The sequence below is a fragment of the Ceratotherium simum genome, chromosome 11, assembly GCF_057802395.1.
Source record: "Ceratotherium simum simum isolate JZ-2026a chromosome 11, ASM5780239v1, whole genome shotgun sequence".
Classification (NCBI taxonomy): Eukaryota; Metazoa; Chordata; class Mammalia; order Perissodactyla; family Rhinocerotidae; genus Ceratotherium; species Ceratotherium simum.
This window is the reverse complement of record NC_141910.1, coordinates 37,411,192-37,431,611: the sequence shown is the minus strand read 5'-3', so window position 1 is coordinate 37,431,611 and position 20,420 is coordinate 37,411,192. Positions and strand designations below refer to the sequence as shown.

The following is a 20,420-nucleotide window of genomic DNA, read 5'->3' as shown; positions in this document are numbered from 1 at the left end:
TGCAAGATGAAAAAGTTCTGGAGATCAGCTGCACAATAATGTGAATATATTTAACATTACTGAACTGTACACTTAAAAACGGTTAAGATGGTAGAGTTCACGTTATATGTATTTTACCACAATTAAAAATAAATTGTAAAAAAATAAAGAGAAATTAAGACTTTCCAGATAAACAAAAAACTAAAGAGTCTGTAGACCTGCCCTATATGAAATGTTACAGGAAGTCCTTCAGGCTGAAATGAAAGGACACCAGAGAGTAACTCAAAAGCATACAAAGAAATAAACAGCACTGGTAAAGGTGGCTACATAGGTAAATATAAAAGCCAGTATTACTGTATTTTTGATTTGTAACTCATCTTTTTTTTTCCTATATGACCTAAAAGCTTCATTTTACAATGTAGATATAGCCTATGACTAAAATTAGGAAAAAAATTAGCAAACTGAAAAACGAAATTAAAAGACTGAGATATAATGACTATGATTAACACAACCAAACAAACGAGATCTCTCGCACTTTATTCTAAATCAGATATCTCTATTTAGTATTTCACATGGAAAATATCCAGAATTGAGCTCAAATCTAAGCACACTGGGAAGCAGAGATTAATAAGAAAGATCACTGGCCAGAAAGTCAAGATACCTGAGGTGTTATATTGTCAGCTCTGCTAATAATTTTCAGTCACTAACTTTTCTGGGTCTTGAGTTTCCCATTTCTGAAAATGGGGAGGATGTGATAATATTATAAGAATTTATATGAAGAAAAAAAGAAAAGAGTTGACTTAAAATTTTTTAATTCCGGGCCGGCCCCATGGCTTAGCAGTTAAGTGCGCGCGCTGCGCTGCTGGCGGCCCGGGTTGGGATCCCGGGCGCGCACCGACGCACCACTTCTCCGGCCATGCTGAGGCCACATCCCACATAGAGCAACTAGAAGGATGTGCAGCTATGACACACAACTATCTACTGGGGCTTAGGGGGAAAATAAATAAATAAATAAAATTATAAAAAAAAAAAAAAAATTCTTTAATTCCTTAATAAGTAGTAGGCAAATCCAAAGTGTTATCATTATTACTACTAACAGCATACATAAGCAGTTTCCTTATTTACCTGATGATGTTGGATGTTTCTTATGTTGCACGAAAAATTCTGGTAGAGCAGAAACTTATCAACGTCTTTCTCATTTACTTTTTTTGAGGACACTTTTGCCAGAGATGACTGGATGCAAATATATCTATTTTGGCACCTGTTCCGATACAGAAATATTCAAAAAAACAAGTATTAATATGTGCTTTAGTAAAGAAACACATTATATGGAAATAAGTCTAGCAAAAAAGTTAAGACATTACCTAACGAGATTTTTTTTAATGATGCCCAACTATAAAAGTGTTATTGACCCATCAAAAGAGGACTCTGCCTATTCATGCTGGCATAGGTCCTACAGATCTATGTATATATCAACCCAATCCCCCCATAAAATGCCTAAATGAGTTCAGATACCACTATGCAAGAGATCAAAACTGTCTAGAAGAATCAGATTAATAACTCTGGTCTAGATATTATCCTTTTCTAACCACTGAGTTAGGCAGTCAGAACCAATTAAAAGCCAAAAACAAGAGAAACAAGAGGATGTGTCAGGACTGCTTCCAACGACAATTTATAAAACGGAACCAAATTTCAGCAGTATAATTACTTACAAAAACACATTTAAAAACCTGGACATTTCTTCTACTTCAACTCATTCCTGCTAGGGCCACTGAGAAAATAGAAAAGTTCTCTCCCTTGAATTAACAAAAACCCTGACAAGCAACAGTAGTCAACTGGTTCATCTCTACCTTGCCTCTGCTCCTCATACACAGCTAAAGATGTGGAGAGAGAGGAAGAGCAGACCTCTGGCAAAACTCTGTCTTCTCTTCTGATAAACAGCAGAAAAGGAAGGACAGAGTACATAAAAGTAGGGTTTAAAATTAATATCTTTTTTTAATGAGGCATAAAATCCATAAGCCTAAGTAGGGTCTGGTCAAAGGGTTTTAATCTCTCATAAATTGAGACTGTGTTATCATGGATAAGCTGCTGTCTCCATCAGCTAAAATTCATTTTGAAGTTGGCACTTTTATCTATACCTGATATTAAACATTCTCAAGTTAACCCAATCACTGATAAATACCAGAAATGAGATATTATAAAATTAAGTACATATACCATAATATGTTTAAAAAGCAATGCCATCCACTCTAAATGAATATGAACCTCTCTCTGGCATATATTGTGTAATGCAGCGGTTTTTAAACTGTGTTTCTCAAAGCCCTCCACTGAGGCGCCTCAGGGTAAGGAGGATGAGCAGGCAGACTTCCAGACTCCCTGCCCAGAATTCAATTAAAGCAACTTTACTTTTATCTGTTTTATATATTAGGGTTCTGCTGTTTCAACAAAGAGTTCTGCTACTAAAAAAAGTCTGAAAATAAAGTTTTTAATGAACACTGGTGTTAGCACTAAACCATGAGACCCTTAACAGCATGAGCCCACAAAGCAGAAAACTCCATAAGAGTTACTCACAATTTCCGAATGAAGTCCAGTGTGTCTTTGTCTTTAGCAATCATGTCTGCTAGAATATGCTGCACTCCTGTTTCAACATCCTGGAGTGCCGAGAGCCCTTTAGGAGAAGGGGAAGAGGGAAAACAAAAGCAAGAACTACAGATTGGTTTTTAAGTCTATAAAAATCACAATAAATTAATTCCAGCCAAAATAAAACCTTAAACTGACAAACTTAAGACAGAAAAGTATCATAGCAGTAACTAGCTTCTCTCTGCAACGAAAACAAGTCTCCAAAAGCAATAATACAGGACATCCTTTGCATACCATACAACCTAGTGGTGAAAAGTACAGCTCTGGAGCCAGCTGCCTGGTCTAATCTTGCTTCCACCACTTAACAAATGTGTAACCCTGGGGTGGTTACTTGATCTCTCTATGACTCAGTTTCATATAAAAATGGAATAATAATAGGACCTACTTCATGAAGTATTTACAAAGATTAAGCGTGTTATAGGAAATATATATTAATAAAGTCATATCCCAAAGTATACCATTTCATTCCAGTTACAAAAATTCTCCTTTTTATTAATATTTCTATTTTGGCTTATGAGGTATTTATTCATATAGTCACCCATTTGAATTTCTCAAATCTCATGAGCACAAAACAAGAGCCATTATGTGGTTGTTCATCTTCACAGTTGAATTGTCTATCAATGGTGCGTTAAGTTCTCTCCAAGCGCTTTTGGTTTGCTAATTTACAGCACTGAGTCTTATACATCACAGTCCAATGATATCAACTTATACACTGAGAGACATCATTTGCATTGCTTTCTTTCATTTATTTGGTCTTTATCATTCTATTGTTCTATTTCCATTAAAGCTCCTTTTTTTTTCTCGCACTAAAGCTTGAATTACATAGGCACTGGTTATCATAAGTATGTTTTTCTAAGAATATAGTTTTAATGAGTAATAGGTACAAAAGAAAGAGAACAGGAGGACAGACTTATTATGGAGTAATTAATAGAGAGAAAATGCCTTGTTGGATTGCGTTATGATAACTAATCTTAACCACTGAAGTAACTGTATTTATTTTAAAGAAATTTAAAGAAAGCAATTTGGCCATTGAAATTAATAGGCGTTTTGTTGACACTTTAAAAGAATTTCCCTATGGGGGAATTTTCAGGAACAAATTACATTTGAGAAGTAGAAGACCGTTTATGTAAACGACTTACAACAATTGTGGTACATAGGAAGCAGTCAATAAATGTGTGCTAAGTCAGTAGTAAATAAGTAACCTACCATGAGAACCTTTGATAGGAGAGAACAGAAAAAGGAAATTATAGATTTTGTTATTATAACAAAGGGCCTTTGAAAAGCCCCCAACATTTGGGGGGAATCCAATTTGTAAACCTTAAGTAATTAATGAACAGATGTAATTAAAATTATGCTAGAACTCTAGAGCAGTGTTTTGTAAAGTATAGTCTAAAGACCTGAAAAACAAAATCACACTAGATACTTGTTACAAATACAGATTCCTAGACTGTGGGGTTTTACTGTTTCACAGAGCATCCCAGATGATTCTGATACTCACTAAAGTTTAAAAAACCACTGCTAGGGAGGTGCCTTGCACTACCTCTAGAGCAGTGGTTCTCAATGGAAGGTAGAAATTATCAGAGTCATTTGGGAAGCTCCTGCAAATTACATACTCCCTCTCAGTCAAACTGAAGAGAGAAAGGATTGGAAGAGTCTTGTGTGTTTCGAAAAAGCACCTTCTCTGATCAAAGAGAAGTTATCTTTGGGGCTTCATACAGCCAAGGATAATAGGGGTTCCAAAAGTATAGCACCTCACTGAAATCAGGAGAAAATAAAGTCCACAGAACCAGAAAATCATATCCTTTGCCTTGTAGTGAAAGCTTTCTAGCTATAGATTCTTCAAACCTCCACAACTGGAACAAAAACTGAAGGGCCAACGTTTTACTTGATCTGCACTAAGGCCACCTCTTCTTACACACAACAGAGCAATCAGCTACTCCTCCTTGTATACAACCTAGGGATATTCTGGATCTTCTAGGATATGGTCCATTTGTGGCACAGTATATCTTTTTGATTCAGATCAAATTCTTGTTGGCCTGTGGCAAGTAAGATGTGTCTTCTATTGGGGAAAAAAAAAACACTGAAATATCTGGTTTCTTAAATATTTCTTTGAGGAATGATGGGAATGATGAAAACACTTCTTTAGGGAAACAGTAATAGAACTGAGGGTGATCGTGAGTATGTGTGTAGCATAAAGAATGAGGGGACAAAAAGAAGGGAAAAACATTCCAAGCAAATTTTAAAAAGCAGTATCTAGCTTGTTTGGAATTACTTAATAATTCTTCTACATTTGTGATCAGAGTGAAAGAAAGAGGGAGTAAAGCAAACAGAAAGCCCTGATATGTGTGCAAGTGCTACTGTAACTGTGCTGAGCCCAGACCTATCTCCATTATCAGAAGTATCACCAAGTACCCATCATCACGAAGTCCAGGGGCATCAACATATATGACAATCACAAGAGATATGCTTATCAAACGTACCCAGTAGGAACTCAATATGAGTGTGAACTAAGGAAAACTTGGTACCAAAGGAGATGAGGAGTAGAAAGAAAAAAAATCAACCGTGAGAGAAAAATAAAAACAAACAATAAACCTTTAAGCATCTAACATTCTGAAAGCTCCAACATTTGATTCTAATAAAACATACCACAACTGGGCACAGACAGTTCCCACTGTGGCTAACCTTAATGCTTGGCTATACTGTCTCAGCTACTATTAAAATATTAAATGTTGCAACCATTTGAAAATCTAACTAAAAATACACATTTAAAAAATAAACAAATTTGAATTTTACTCCTTTCAACCCATCTCCAAATTCAAATAATATTAATTTGCTTTTTCATTATTGCCCTTTGCAAAACAGACATTAAGACAGGCGTATTTGTCTATGAACAGATATATTGTATTTTTAAAGACATATATAGACAATTTTTTTAATCACAACTCCCATTTGCTGGATTATTTAAAAAAAAAACAGGTTATGGTATGCTATGATTCTCTACGGTTTAGAACATACTGTGGATTTTGTTATCAGAGACTGCCCCCTACAGACACTTACATCTCCCAGCCTAAAGAATCAACAGAAGGCCACAAGAAACCATAATGAGAGTAGGGATCACTAGAGCATCAATCTCCCCATCAAATCTACCAGAGCACCACTGAAAAAAGCTGCTCTTACTCAAAATACTCTCACTCTAAGGCCCTCATTTGGATAATAATGCATCTTGACATGTATCAGTTGTCACTTTCCTTGGGATTTTAGAAATCTCTCTCCTTTACCCCCTTTCTCTCTCGTTCTCTCTTGTGCACGCACACACACAAAAGGATAGTAAGATACACTTCAGAAAAAGACAAACACTTTACTCCTGGAGAGTAGAAGTATGGGACTAAGACTTCAATTTACACTTCATGTATGTCAGAATTGTTGAATTTCTTTTTAAAGAGTAGATATGACTTTCATAATAAAGTAAATTTTTAGAAATAGAATAAAAGTTTTAAAAGACAATATAGGAGAATCTTTATAACCTTGGGATGTGAAGGGATTTCTTTAAAAAGAAAAAAAAGCAATTATCTTAAAAGACAAGATTAGCAAAATGAAAAAGATTAATACATTAACTATAATAAAAGTAAGGTTTTCTATTTACCAAGAGACAGCATAAAGAAAGCGGAGAGAAGTTACAAACTGGGAGAAAAGATTTGTAACACACATAACTGAGAAAGAATATCTTAAAAAATACTTATAAATTAATAAGAAAAAGAAAAACAACAATAGAAAAATAGGTAAAACACTAGAACAGGCACTTCATCAAAAGAGGAAAGCTGAATGGCTAAGCAGGAGGTATATTGAGATTTGTTTCATTAGAATTATTTTTATATGCTATAATATTCTTTTGTATAGTCATTACTTCATGAAACAATTTTTTAACAGAAGTTTTCAAATTAAAGAAAAAAAAAGAAACAAGCTGATGCCTTGGCGTAAAGGCAGTACCTTTCACATTGGGTCGAATGTAAGAGGGCAGATTGAGCTCCCCTGGATTCTCCAGCAGTGTCCTGGCTGCTCCTTCTAATCCCAACTGCTTTGCTCTCTGGGCTTTCGTGCCTTTGCTCCCAGTTTTATATGGAGCTGACTAGAAAAAAAAAAAGTCAGAAAACATACCAAATCATTCAGTTTTAAAAAGCAAAAGTTAAAATTAGGACACAAAATTAAAGGACATGGTGAGAACAATAAAGACATGCTTTTCTCAACCCTTTCCTCCTCCTTTAGAGATGAATTAGTACTAACTAGAGAATACTAGTTGTGTGAAGATGGTTGTTCCTTAACTGATTCTTTACACGTTTCTATATGCTTAAAATAAGTTGTTTGTTTAGATTCACTCATCCTAAAAACTCACGGCCAGGACTGCAAGGACTGCAAGGTCCTCTCCTCAACGCAAGCAAGCTCCTCTAAAAGCTGTCAACACGCAATGCTTTTAGTTTATAATCCACATTCACACCTCAACCCACGGCCATCTGGCTTCCCGTTCCACAAAAACCTTGCTGAAAGCTGTATCACAAAGATTCATAATGAACCCCTAATTACCAAATACACATTCTTCAGTCCTTATCTTGCCAAACCTCCCTGCTACCTTTAATTATTTAACTACTGATCATTACCTCCTTCTAAAACTCTCCTCCCTGGTCTTCCATGGTATCATCATCTCCTGATTCTCCTCATACTTCTCTGACTATTCTTTCCATGTCTCCTTCTTAAGCTCTCCCTTCCTCCACCCACGCTTCAAAAGTTGGTGTTCCCCAATGGTCTATCCTGACCTGCCTACCCCACAAACTCTCCTTGAGTGAAATCTTCCATTCTCATGATTTCAAACATCAAGTATATGCTGAAGATGCCTGCATCTAGGTCTCCAGCCCAGCACTCTCCCTTAAGCTTCACATTTCAATAACCTACTCTCCTTTTTCCCCTCGAGAGGGGATAAGGACTTGAAGATAAGGACTATATACTACTCATCTTTGTAAACTCAAGTGCTTAGCACAAAAAAACACTTGGTAGATATTTATTGAATAAAGAATAAATATTTTGTTGAATTAAATAATGATGATTGATAACTTTAGCTTTTTATTTCCAGGTCTTCTTTAACTATAAACAGACCCAAATCATAACACACTCAGGTATTACATTAACAGATAAAAAGGATCCTTACCACGTGTTCTAGTTCTTCAAAAGTTCTACAGTTCAGCAAGGCTTTTAACAAGCACTCAGACATCTTCCCCTCTTTCTTAATTTTCTGGATTGTACTATGAACCTTCTTTGCAACAGCCCTGAAAATAAAATCTTTTGTAATATACAAGACCTATATGTCAAAACTTTCTTTTTAAAGCTATCTCAAACTTACTGAAAAGTTGCAGCTAAAGTAAAGAGAACTTTTTCTTTCCTCTGAACCATTTGAGAATAAATTACCATCACTTCCAAATACTTTAATGTGCATTTTCTATAAAGAAGAATATTCTCCTACATAACAACAATATAACCATCAAACTCAGGTAATTAATATTGATATGTTACCATCATCTAATCCTCAGAAATCATTTAAGTTTCACCAGCTGTTCCAATAATGTCCTTCATAATGAATTCAGTTAAGAATTATGGGTTGGATGTAATTAATTTCCTTGTGTCTATACTCTCCTGCAAGCTGAAAGAGTATTTCAGGCTCTATTTCATTTTCAAAGCCTTGATACTTTAGAATGTTACAAGCCAGTTATCTTAGAGAATGTCCCACAGTTTGTTTCTCTGATGTTTCCTCACCGTTTGATTCAGGCGGCGCATCTTTGGCAAAAATATCATACAAGTAATGCTATGTTCTTCTCACTAAATCCAATTAGGTGGCAAGTGATTTTCATTTGTCCCATTACTAATTAACTTTGATCATTTGATTAAAGTAGTATTTGTGGGTTTCTCCATGATACAGGTACTCTTTATTCCCTTTGTAATTAAGTATTTTCTGGAGAGGTACTCTGATTATTCCATTCCTTATTAAACTTTCAATTTATTCATTGATTTATTACTATGGATTCACGGCTTCTTATTTTTTAAGTGGTTGTAATAAATTGCTATCATTTATTTTAATGCTCAAATTATTCCAGATTTGGCCAGAAGTAACCCCTTCAAGTTAGCTTCTGTGTCCTTTGACCTGTCCCCATCATTCTTTGAGCACTTCTTATTCTCTGGCACAAGATATTCCAAGCTCATCTTTTCCTTTCCCTACTAGAGCCCTGGAATCAAGAAAACGGTACTTAGAAACCAATATATGGGTGCTACGTGTGCTCACTGCTGTTAGGTATCAATGCTCAGGACGAGTACACCTAGCACCCATAAATGGTTTTTAAATACCATTCTCCACTAAAAGCAACCAGGATTCCATGGAGAAAAGCTGATTTCAAGAATCAATGTATAGGGATCAATGCACAAGTAAGGGTAAGGGCAGGGGCAGGGGCAGGGCACAGTCGTTCCAGCACTTTACAATGATTTTTCACTGTGAATATGCAATCCTTCTCTCATACTTACTGCCTCTCATCCTATTTCATTGCCTGTTCCTATTTATAGGATCTGACTAATAATGGTAGTGCTAAAATGCTGGGCAAAAGTTAGAGAGATGATAAATTATTTTAAATGACTGATGGAAAAGAAAATTAAATCTACTAAAAAAAAAAAAAAAACAACTAAAGGCAGAAGACTGTAAATTAAAGAGGAAGAATATGTAGTCCTTAGATTATAGCCTGTATCTGTTTTCAGGGGCTGTTTCCAGGGGCTGAAGCCTACCAGGGTCATTTTGACAAAAGGCCAATGTCCTGTTGGCCTGCATATAAGGCTTTTCTTTAGAGAAAATACAGGAAACTTTCCTTACTATCCATAATCATAATCTTTAATTCACTTTTTTAAAAGTGACCCTCAGTAACAAATATATTCTACCCTGTAACCCAGTATACAAATATATATTTCAAATAGTTTCATGAAACAGTATTTACCACATAAACTACACTCTTACATTTTCTATTCTCTATTTCTTTTTTTTAGAAGTGGTAATGACCTACTAAATTGCTTTCACCACTCATTTACGGGTAGCAATCAACAGATTGAAAACCAATGTTCTACTTACAGAAAATGCCAAGCTTAAGAAACCATCTCATTACCAAAAAGAAATCTCTGTATGATATAAAAAGATCTTCTAAGCCCCAGTTAACGTCCCCAGTTATTTCAAGAAATATTCCTCTACTAATACTCAACGTCTTACTGTATTAACACATACTCAGAGAATAGAACTCTTTTGCAGTAGAATTGTTTTCTTACAGAAATAATAATAATAATTGTGACATAAAGCTTCTATTTGTTCCCCATACAACCCACTATTGTTAGAATACGTTTAATTTTTTTAAGTAAACTATTCTGGTTTGTTTGTGACACTTCTCCAATTTCAGATCCCAAAACCCTCAGAATTTCTTCAACCAAAGAGAAAGCTTACTTCAGAATTTGCAAACTACTGGCCTTCCAGATGTGGCCTATAGACGGTTTTGTTTGCTCCAGAATTTTTTTACATAAAAACCCAGATTACTAGCTTCTTTTTAGAAACAGGAAGATCTGACAAACTGGGCAGGCAACCCTGCATGTCAGTAGTCTGCTGGAGATGAGTAAAGGCTGCCTCTCTTAGACAGGACTTGTGATCTCCAGTTCACACACCTTGCTACTTGATTATAAACTAGCCTGGCGCTGGAAGATCTGAATCTTGGACCACTAGATTAGCTAGTCATTCACACTTCTGGGTTGGCTAATTGATGCTGCCTCTTAAGGAAATATAAGTCTCCACATATTAGCATTTTAATCCTCCTGGCGCTAAAAGAATTTCAACAAAAGCAATGAGTTGCAAGTTACCCCAAAATCACAGAAAGTTTACTAGGCTTGCTGTAAAAATAACCCTTAGTACTTTTAGAATGGCTTGATGGTAGGATTATATCCAATTTTAATCAGATCCTTGTTGTAGACTTGAAGAACACACATATTAACATCACAGCACCTGGCATGTATGAGACATGTAATAAATGCATGAATGGTGATGAGTGTTTTAAAAACTGTACTGAATAATATAGTTAGAGTCTTACAGTCTTTGTATGCATAGTTGAGTTATTACAATAAGTCCAGAGGTATAATTTTTTTAAAAGGGTATTTTCCATTCTATAACCATACAAAACTTACAATCCACTAATATTAAATTACCACATCCCTTAAAAAATAGAAAAAGGAAATACACATATTTCCTACCAAACTCTATACTGCCAAAGAACTCTCCATTTAGGGACTTTATAGTATTAAGAGGACAGCTTCATACAAGCTGTTGAACATTGAGACTAAAACGTATTTTTGAGTTTCCTGCTAGCAGTCCTAATTTTACCATTATGCACAATCATTTCTATGCAAGATGACGGTCACTCCTAGGCACTTTCACTGCAAACCACCTTTTTGCTGATACATGGCCAAGATAAGCATAAACACACCAGCAGAGGGACTCTGTACACCTCTAAATAAGTAAACGAGAGCCGACTTCCTCTGTCAGAAGAGGACTATACCCAGATTACAATAATTCAAGAAAACAAAACATCGGAACTCTCGAGATATATTGTCATTCACTTCCTCACTGCTTCTCCTCACTTACTCACTCATCCTCTTCCCCTTACGCTAGGCTCCTCCCTTTCCAGATTTCTTACCGTAGCTCCTCCAGGGTTTGTCGAACTTCTCTCAAGGAATCGGCATCAAGGTTATTAATGAGCTCTTTTCGATAGCGTATAATGAAGGGAATTGTGTTATCATCATTAAAGAGACGAATGATGTTGGCACAAACCCAAAGTTCAATATTAGTTCTCTCAGATAAAACCTGCAAATTAAGGATACTTAGTGATTTAAAATCCTGAAAATTAAACACCTATGGTTTAAAAATGTATGGTTTAAAACACAGCATCAAATAATGCCCTCCAGTCTGTTAGAAACTACTTGGTGTGGTTTAGAAAAAGAGGAAAAGAAAAGTATATAAAATACACATATGTATTGACAATCATAAAATAATCATTTCACTAATTCAATAAAATCCAACTGAAACCACTCTGTATCATTCAAATTCTACAGGACTCAATGAGATACAGACCTTTCATCTCTCAGATTGACAGCAAAGATCAAGGAGTTAGCAACTCACTGTGTTGGCATGAGAGATGGGAAGAGGCACTTTCAGTCACTGCTAGTGAGAGAATACAATGCTGGAACCCTAGAGGAAAAGCAATTTGGCAACATCTATCAAAATTTACAATGCATAAACTCTTTGACCCAGCAATTCCACTCTTGGGAATTCATCCTGATATATTCATACCTCTGGAAAACTGTATTATTTATAGTGATTTTTTTTTTGAAGAACTGTTTCCAGCATTGTAAAAGTCAGCCAAAACCCACGTCTGCAATGGGGAACTGGTAAATAAATTATGATATACTCACAAAGTAGAATACCACATAATTACTTATATGAACTGATATGTAATGATTCATAAGAATTGGGAACGTGGCTTACTTTCAGGACAGGTAATTGGTTAGCTAAGAATGAGGATAGGAAGACTCTTCTATGTCATTTGAATTTTGTATCATGCACATATACTACATATTCAAAATAATTAATTATTTTAAAAAAACAAGTCTATAGGTTTCAATAAAATGTACATGCAAGCAGAAAAGTTTACAGAGGTCAGCCTAGAGAAGAGAAAGACTGAAATGCAATTTCAGTAACTGTTCTAAAAAACCTAAGCAGATTTTTCAAAGTAAAGCACAAAAGCCATAAGTTTTATTATTATTTCAATCTTGCTGCCCGAGATCTGCCAAAAATGAAAGAAAAAAACAGAAAAATTATTAAATTATCATAATCAACTGATTAACAAAAACAAGTCAATGTACATAATAGACTGAATTTCAAAACTACAGATGAAATAAATGGCTGAACTCCAGAGACTATGGCGGATACCCTCATTTCTCTGGGCATGAGAAATAAATCCCGAGGCCTACATTTTGTTACCCATTAGGATGGTTTAATACCAACTATCCAGTGAGGATGCCAACTGCACATCTCCAGCCCTGGCTCTCTTCTTCATGAGCTCCAGACTCATTTAGCCAACTATCTGACGTATTCTTTTGGAAATCTAATGGGCATCTCAAACCTTGCACTTGCCAAGTGATCTTCCTCTCAAACTTATCCCTCCTCCAGTTTAACCCTTATTATGTCCATTCGAAGAACAGTTCAAGCCAGAAAACTAAGAATCTTTAACTCTTTCGTCTCCTTCAACTCTTAAATCCACTCCATCATAAGAACCAGTCAACTCTAACTGCAAAATATTTTAGTCTATTATTACTCTTCATTTCTTCTTTCCCGCACCCCAGCCTAGTTCAAGCCTAGACTACTGCAGTAGCCTTTAACTGTTCTCCTTGCATACACTGCCATCCCATCTATTCCAGTCTCCATAAAGCAACAAGAATTATATTTTCAAAATGTAAACTAGAACATGTCTCTTGACTGGTCAAAACCTTTCATGATTTCCCATTGCATTTAGAATCCAAATTCCTTATCATGACCCAGAAGACATCAGCCTCCTTCTCCAATTTCACCTTATCCAGTCTTCCCTCCATCAGAAGACATTCCCTAATGGTTTTCTCTCAGTTCTTAGAACAAGCCCAGTTGTTTCCCCGCTCAGAGGCCTTCATGAAGCTGTTCCCTCGTTCGGAAATGCCACTCTTGCTTGACATCTTCCCTGACCCCTACAAAATCAAACTCATTAATATTTTCTCCCTCAAACCAGTACCTCTTCCTGTTTCCTATTCCAGTCAACATCATCATCTTCTACACAGACACCTTAGGAGATACTGTAGTTATCTCCCCCAACAACACCTCCCCTGTCATGTAACAGCTATGTGGCTTGAGAATACCTGACCTCACCTCTAGCTCCATAGCATTTTGTTCAAGTAATGAGTTGCTTTAGAATTAAACATTGTGGCATTGCTCTGACCAGAGAGATTGATTAGTCCAGTCAGCCTAAAGCTCCACATCTGGGCTGGGACTCTGGACCCAGGTACAACTTCTTCCTCTGGAGAAACGCGGTTTGTACATGTCGAATCTTGAAGCTGAGGACGGTAGCGCTAACAGAATCGCAGACAGACCGTTTCAGTGCACTGACTAAACTTTCCTGTTACATAAGTCAATAAATCTCCTTCATTGCTTAAGCTAGTTCAAGATAAGTTTTCTCTTACTGAGACCAAAAGCATTCTAATCAATGTCCTTAGTATCACTGTGTGTTCTCTATCATGCCTATCTAATCTGTCACCATGGAAGCAAAGTAAACTTCTAAAATGTCTGTTTCTTCCCCCTGAGCTCCCTTTCTGCTAATATCATCTTTTATCTGAACCACAGAGCAGTTTTTTTGTTCTCTATGCCTTCCACCCAACCTCTCTGCATTATTACTGATTATATTTCTAAAACACAGGTAAAATAAGTCCCTTATTTTTTCTCTTTTTCTTCTGAACACAAGCTCCAATGACTCTTATCTACCCACTGGTAAAGGTCTGATCACTGCAACATAGTTTTAGAACCCCTTCCCAATCTTGGTCCCAAACTTCACTGTCCTCAAGGAATTAGCAATCTAGAAAGGAAGATAAAACGTTAATGCAAATAAGTACAAATAAAACAGCATGTGCCAGGCAGTAAGTGGTATAATGTTTTCAGAGCAGAGAAAGATCTCCCCGGGGTAATCAAGGAAGGCTTGCTGCAGGGGTACCATTTCGGCTGGTCCTGTAAAGATAGGCCAGATTCTGACAGACAGACATAAGAGGTGAAAATGACCAAACTGCTCATCATTTTGGAACTGGGTGATTGGAAGTGGCTGGAGCAATCCATGGGCTCCCACTACCCTAAACTAACTCAGTTATTGTTAACCAAAAGCGGCCCAAGACAGCTAAGACTCCAGACCCATATCTGGATAGTACTAGATCCTAACAAATCCAGAAGCATCATATGTGTTAAGGGTGTACATGCTGCTGCTTATACAAATTTGCTCCTTGAAATTAAGCATAACAAAACTACATGTAAGCAGTTACCACTTTTGGGCCTCCAAATCATTCAATTTCTTCTGTCGTAACTTAGTCAAACATCTATTTTAGCTCATTTTATATGCCAATAACTATACCAAGCCAGTAATAATCGAAATGTAAAAAACCAAGTCCCTCTTCCCAAGGAGCTTACAAACTAACAGAAGAAGAAAGAGAGTCAAGTAGACAATTAAAATACAGTGTGATCTGCACTCTGACAGAAGCATATATAGATTGTTTTAAGAACACAGGGGAAGTAGAAACATCTAACTCTACAGCAATGGAAAAGCAACAAGAGAATGAAGGTATCTCCAAGCAGCCAAATGGAGGCAGGAATTCCAGGCAAAGAGAATAGCATATCAAAAGCCACTGATGAGAAACCACCACACATTTTTTAAATTGCTATAAGTTCAGTATTGCTAAAATGTACAAGGTGTGTTGAGATGAGACGAGAAATGGAAAAGTGGATGGAGCTAGATGGCGAATTCTATAAAGAGTTTGAACTTTATCCTATACTCACAATTAAGCCCCTCAATGACTGATCTGCTTATTACTTGGTCTCAGCTATTGAGTTAAGCCTCCTGAAACCCCAGATTCAATGAGATCTGTGGTCTAGGCAGGTGTTCACAATGTGTGGTTCCCAAACCAGCAGTATAAGCATCATCTGCAACTTATTAGAAATGCAAATTCTTGAGCCCCACTCCAGACTTCCTGAATCAGAAACTCTGGGGTGGGGCTCAGCAATCTGTATCTTAGAAAAATGAGGCAAACAAAGAAATAAAGAGTTCCTAGTAGAGAGCAAACCTTAGGGATGGTAGGGATAAGACAGGGAACAACTACAGACTTTACTTTTAAACTATTCACAATTATTACTTGTTCAAAAAGAAACAAAGGGGCCGGCCCGGTGGCGTAGTGGTTAAGTTTGTGTGCTCTGCTTCAGCAGCCTGGGGTTTGCAGGTTTGGATCCTGGGTGCAGACCTAGGCACCGCTCATCAAGCCAAGCTGTGGCAGCGTTCCATCCATATACAAAATAGAGGAAGATGGGCACAGATGTTAGCTCAGGGCTAATCTTCCTCAGGAAGAAGAGGAAGACTGGCAACAGATATTGGCTCAGGGCCATTCTTCCTCACCAAAAAAAAAAAAAAAGAGAGAGAGCGAGAGAAGAAACAACAGGCCCAAAATGGAGTCACTTGTGCTAAGCTCCACATCAGCAAACCAAGACTTAATACCTAACCTAACTGCAGTTACAACCTCCTCTAGGAATGTAGTCTTCTTAACCAGTCAGTCTGGAATTTTCTGGTCAGCACCAATGAGGTAATCTGCCACACAGGCCCTTTTCATCCCCTAAAGGAAGATGAAGTAATCCTTATCCCTTCTCCCTTCTGCCTATAAAAGCCTTCCATTTTGTACAGCTCCTAAGAGCTACTTGCTGGATGGAATATTCCCCAATTCATGAATCGTTTAATAAAGCCAATTAGATCTTTAAAATTTACCCACTGAATTTTTGTTGTTTAACATACTTAAATGATTTTTATAGTTAACTGGTAGATAGGAATGAGAGTAAAGTAAAAAGGAAGGCAGTCTTGAGCTTTTTTCATCTCTAAGAATTAAATAGAAAGGCACTTCTTGTGACTGTTGTTGGTTTAAGCTAATACCTGTACAGGGCTTATTAAGTTCTAAACACTTTTACATATTCAATATTAACTCATTTAAACTGTATACGATAGGTATTATTATCGTTGTTTCCATTTTACAGATACAAAAACTGAGGCCCAAAGAAGTTAAGTAAGTTACCCAAAGTCCCACCAGCTATATTACCTTTTCAAAAATTCAATTTGTGTGCAAAGCAGGATGATTTTTAGGCAAAAATACAAATTAAGCAAATCACCTCACTTCTCTTCCTGAACCTCATTGCAGATAAGTGAGACATGCCTTCATACTCCCCTCTGGTGTCTAAAACCTCCAACGAAATGGCCTTTTCCCAAAGTGTTGTAACCCGGGGTCCCTCCAGAACCAGTTCAACTGACCCTATCTCTTATCAACAGAGTGATTTAGAATTGCCTTTCAGAAAATGTGTAAAGTCATGTAGCCAGAACATGCGCAAAAGAAGAAATCTTTTTTTTTTTTTCTTTTTGGTGAGGAGGACCAGCCCTGAGCTAACATCCAATGCCAATGTTCCTCTTTTTTGCTGAGGAAGACTGGCCCTGGGCTAACATCCGTGCCCATCTTCCTCTACTTTATATGGGACATGGCCACAGCATGGCTTAACAAGCGGTGCATCGGTGCGCGCCCGGGATCGGAACCGGCAAACCCCAGGCTGCCGCAGCAGAGCGCATGCACTTAACCGCTTGCGCCACTGGGCCGGCCCCAGAAGAAGAAATCTTGACCTGAAATGACCATGGAATCAAAAATCCTCCCCCCACACGGAACCAAAGAACCAGGACATGACCGGAACTTGAAAGTTGAACACTTATCAGAAGCAAGGGGTCCTTCATTCAGGAAAATCTGGTGTTAAAATCTTTCCCCACCTCATCATAAATGTTTAGAACCCTATCATAAAAGTTTAGAACCACATCATAAATGTTTACAACCCTGTCACAAATGTTTAGAACCTCATCATAAATGCTTAGAACTCTGTCATAATAGTTTAGAACCTCATCATAAATGCTTGAAGCCCACCAATCAAAACCTGAACCACCAGTGTTTCCGCGTGGTAGCCTGGTCTCCCTAACCTCTTAAGTTTCGCCCCAAATCTTGAATCTTGGAGACAGATTGGAGGACACATGCCCCCTGTCTCCCTGCAGGTCCATTTCACAGAATAAAGCTGATCTCTCTTCCCAAAGGCTGATGCCGTAATTAATTGGCCATTTATGCGCATCAGGCAAGAGAACCCCAATTTTTTGTGGAAACAGTGTCCTGAGATTTACTCCTCCAACTCTATATACTCATTCCCTCAGTTATAAAGAAATACCTAGGTATCAGCAAATAAACTATACCCTTAATCGTCCAGGCAATATCTGGATTTTAAAAGAACTAACATCTAAATTAAATAACACTCTAATGAATAGAATTGAGATAGAGAATTTTCTATTCAAAATCATTCCCAAAATAGTAATTGGACACCTCCTTTCTGAAAAACTGTTGATTCCTGCTGTTCTCTTTACCCTTATCTATTCCTTTTTCTGTATCACTTATTTTATCACACAAAAAAGTTTCCTTAAAGATCACAAAAGTGGGGGGCTGGCCTGGTGGCATAGCGCTTAAGTGAGCGCGCTCCGCTGTGGTGGCCCAGGGTTCAGATCCTGGGCGCGCACCAATGCACCGCTTGTCAAGCCATGCTGTGGCAGTGTCCCGTATAAAGTGGAGGAAGATGGGCACGGATGTTAGCCCAGGGCCAATCTTCCTCAGCAAAAAGAGGAAGATTGGCGATGTTAGCTCAGGGCTAATCTACCTCACACACACACAAAAGATCACAAAAGGAAAAGTTAATGTGTGCTGTTAGAAGTCAGAAGAGTGGTATAGGAAAGGGGATAAAGGACCAGAAAAGGGTAGGAAGGGAATGGGGGGCTGGTAATGTTCTGTTTTTTGATCTGGAAGCTAGTTACATGGTTACACTTTTGAACATTCATAAGCTGTACATTTAAGTACAATTTTCTGTATATATACTTCAAAAAGAAAAAAACAAAAAAAGCTCATAACAAACACTATCCGCTAAATTATAGTAACAAAAGTGCCAATACAATTTCTTTTACTTAATCCTTCCCGGAACAAACAGGCTAACCTAATGGGTGGTGCTGTACTTATGTGCAGAATTGCAATGAGAAAGCCAACTCAGAGAACACTCTTCTCCTTCCTGTCCCACTTCTTTCCCAATTTTGTCATCCCATCGTGTTCTTCACCCATAGAATCCCACATCATCTCTTGCAAGAACAAAAGAAACGGCTAATAAAGAGGCTTTTGCTTGCTTTTCCTCCCTTATTTAGCAAACTTTACTGAGATATTATATATGGATGCTCCACTCCCCTACTCCCACTCTCCTCAAAATAAAGAGACTATAAATAACAGCAATCACCACTTTGGAGCATTGGATTTTCTCAAAAACTGCTTGTAGCTAGTCACCTCTTCAAATTCTTAAAGGTCATGGTATTCACAACATATTTGCATATAATGTACTTTAACAAAACTAGTTTCTGATGGCAGCTACACATGCAGTCTGGGGGAAAGGACTGAACAGTAGGTTGCTTCTGCTCAAGGGATCTAGTAATCAATTGATCCCATCAATGCCAGATCAATCAGGCATTGATCCCCAATGCTTCATTAGGAAATAGACACAAAGTATGTTTATATGTAAAGACTATTAATAAATCAAGTATTGGCAATGTAGTTTTCCCTTCCGAAACATGACAGTGATGTTCCTAATAAAGCAGTGGACTTTTCAGAGTTAAGAAACACACCTTGAAAGGAAAAAACAGGATCAAGGTGTTGTGGTGGGCAGGGTCCACAGGGAATAGCATGCAAAATGAAGGAAATATAAATGACATTTCCCACATATTCAATTAGTAATAATTAATAATTTCTATACAATTAGCTTTCATTGACCATTCCTTAGTAACTAGGTACTTTTCAGGATTTCCCCAAAGGGCTTGGACAGACGTTTTGTTTTGTGACAGATAACATGCATATTATAGGCATGTCATTGAGTCTGGTCCCCATCCAAATGTTCAAGAACCTTCCTATTGTCTGACTTGGCATTGCTGACTCTTGCTCTTCTCAGTTCCCTTTCCCCCAACACCTGCCACTGTTCTCAACCATGTTTGGAAGCAGGAATGTGGTGTTAAGATAAAATTATCTTCTCTCCCACAAAGTTTCTCCTATTTATGGCGGAATAAAAAAGTATAGGAAAGGAAATCCACATATACCACAAGAACTGTCTGTAGAAGTTAATTTCAGGTTAGACAAGGATGACTGCATCTGGTTAAATTTTCAAAAACCCAAACATGTAAATCATACCTAAAGTTTCCTTGGCAATTTCCTTAAACCCATCCAGAAAATGCTGAGCTTACCAGTTGCCACCAGGGTGTGAAGGTGGCAGCAGGAGCAATCACTTTTCCCAACTCACAAGCAAGGAGTGCCAGATTCTGAGAATAGGCTTATTTCAGCTGTCAAAAACCACTTCCAATAAGGAGGAGGAGAAAAAATATTGTTTGGAATGGAAAGGAAAGACAACTATACCCATATTACCCAAATAATATACCAAAGACAATAAAATAGTTCCAGGACCTTAAAATGAGATAACTTGCTCCCATTTGATATTCCAACAACACAACCCTGGACACTGCTGCTAAATCAAGCTTTTACTCTTCTCTGCTCTTCTTCTGCCACTCACACTCTGGCAGCTGGGCACCTGTCTTTCACCATACACTTTTCCCTCCTCACAGGCTAAAACCAATGGCTAATGAATCGGGGAGTTGTCATTTTCCGCCCTCTGTAAAGAAGCAGAGAAATCTGGTCTGCCAAGAGAAAATAACAACTCGGAGAAACAGAGACGCAGCAGAAATGGGTGATCACGAGATCCCAGAAAGAGAGAAAACTGAGCAAGTGTCTTCCTCATGTCCTCACAGTTTTCCAATTTCTAGTTCAAGGCCTTT

The 20,420-nt window shown here is 37.5% G+C and overlaps 1 protein-coding gene across 3 annotated transcripts in view; it reads right to left on the bottom strand.

Annotated features, from left to right (window-relative positions):
• SRBD1 (S1 RNA binding domain 1) overlaps positions 1-20,420 on the bottom strand; it is a 213,504-nt gene that overhangs the window by 175,755 nt on the left and 17,329 nt on the right. For all 3 annotated transcript variants that reach the window (XM_004436692.3, XM_004436691.2, XM_087436821.1), the window contains exons 5-9: positions 11,370-11,536; positions 7,817-7,934; positions 6,607-6,745; positions 2,551-2,647; positions 1,105-1,240 (exon numbers count right to left, since the gene is read on the bottom strand). In XM_004436692.3, coding sequence (XP_004436749.3) covers positions 1,105-1,240; positions 2,551-2,647; positions 6,607-6,745; positions 7,817-7,934; positions 11,370-11,536 — 657 coding nt within the window. The remainder of the gene's footprint in view (positions 1-1,104; positions 1,241-2,550; positions 2,648-6,606; positions 6,746-7,816; positions 7,935-11,369; positions 11,537-20,420) is intronic.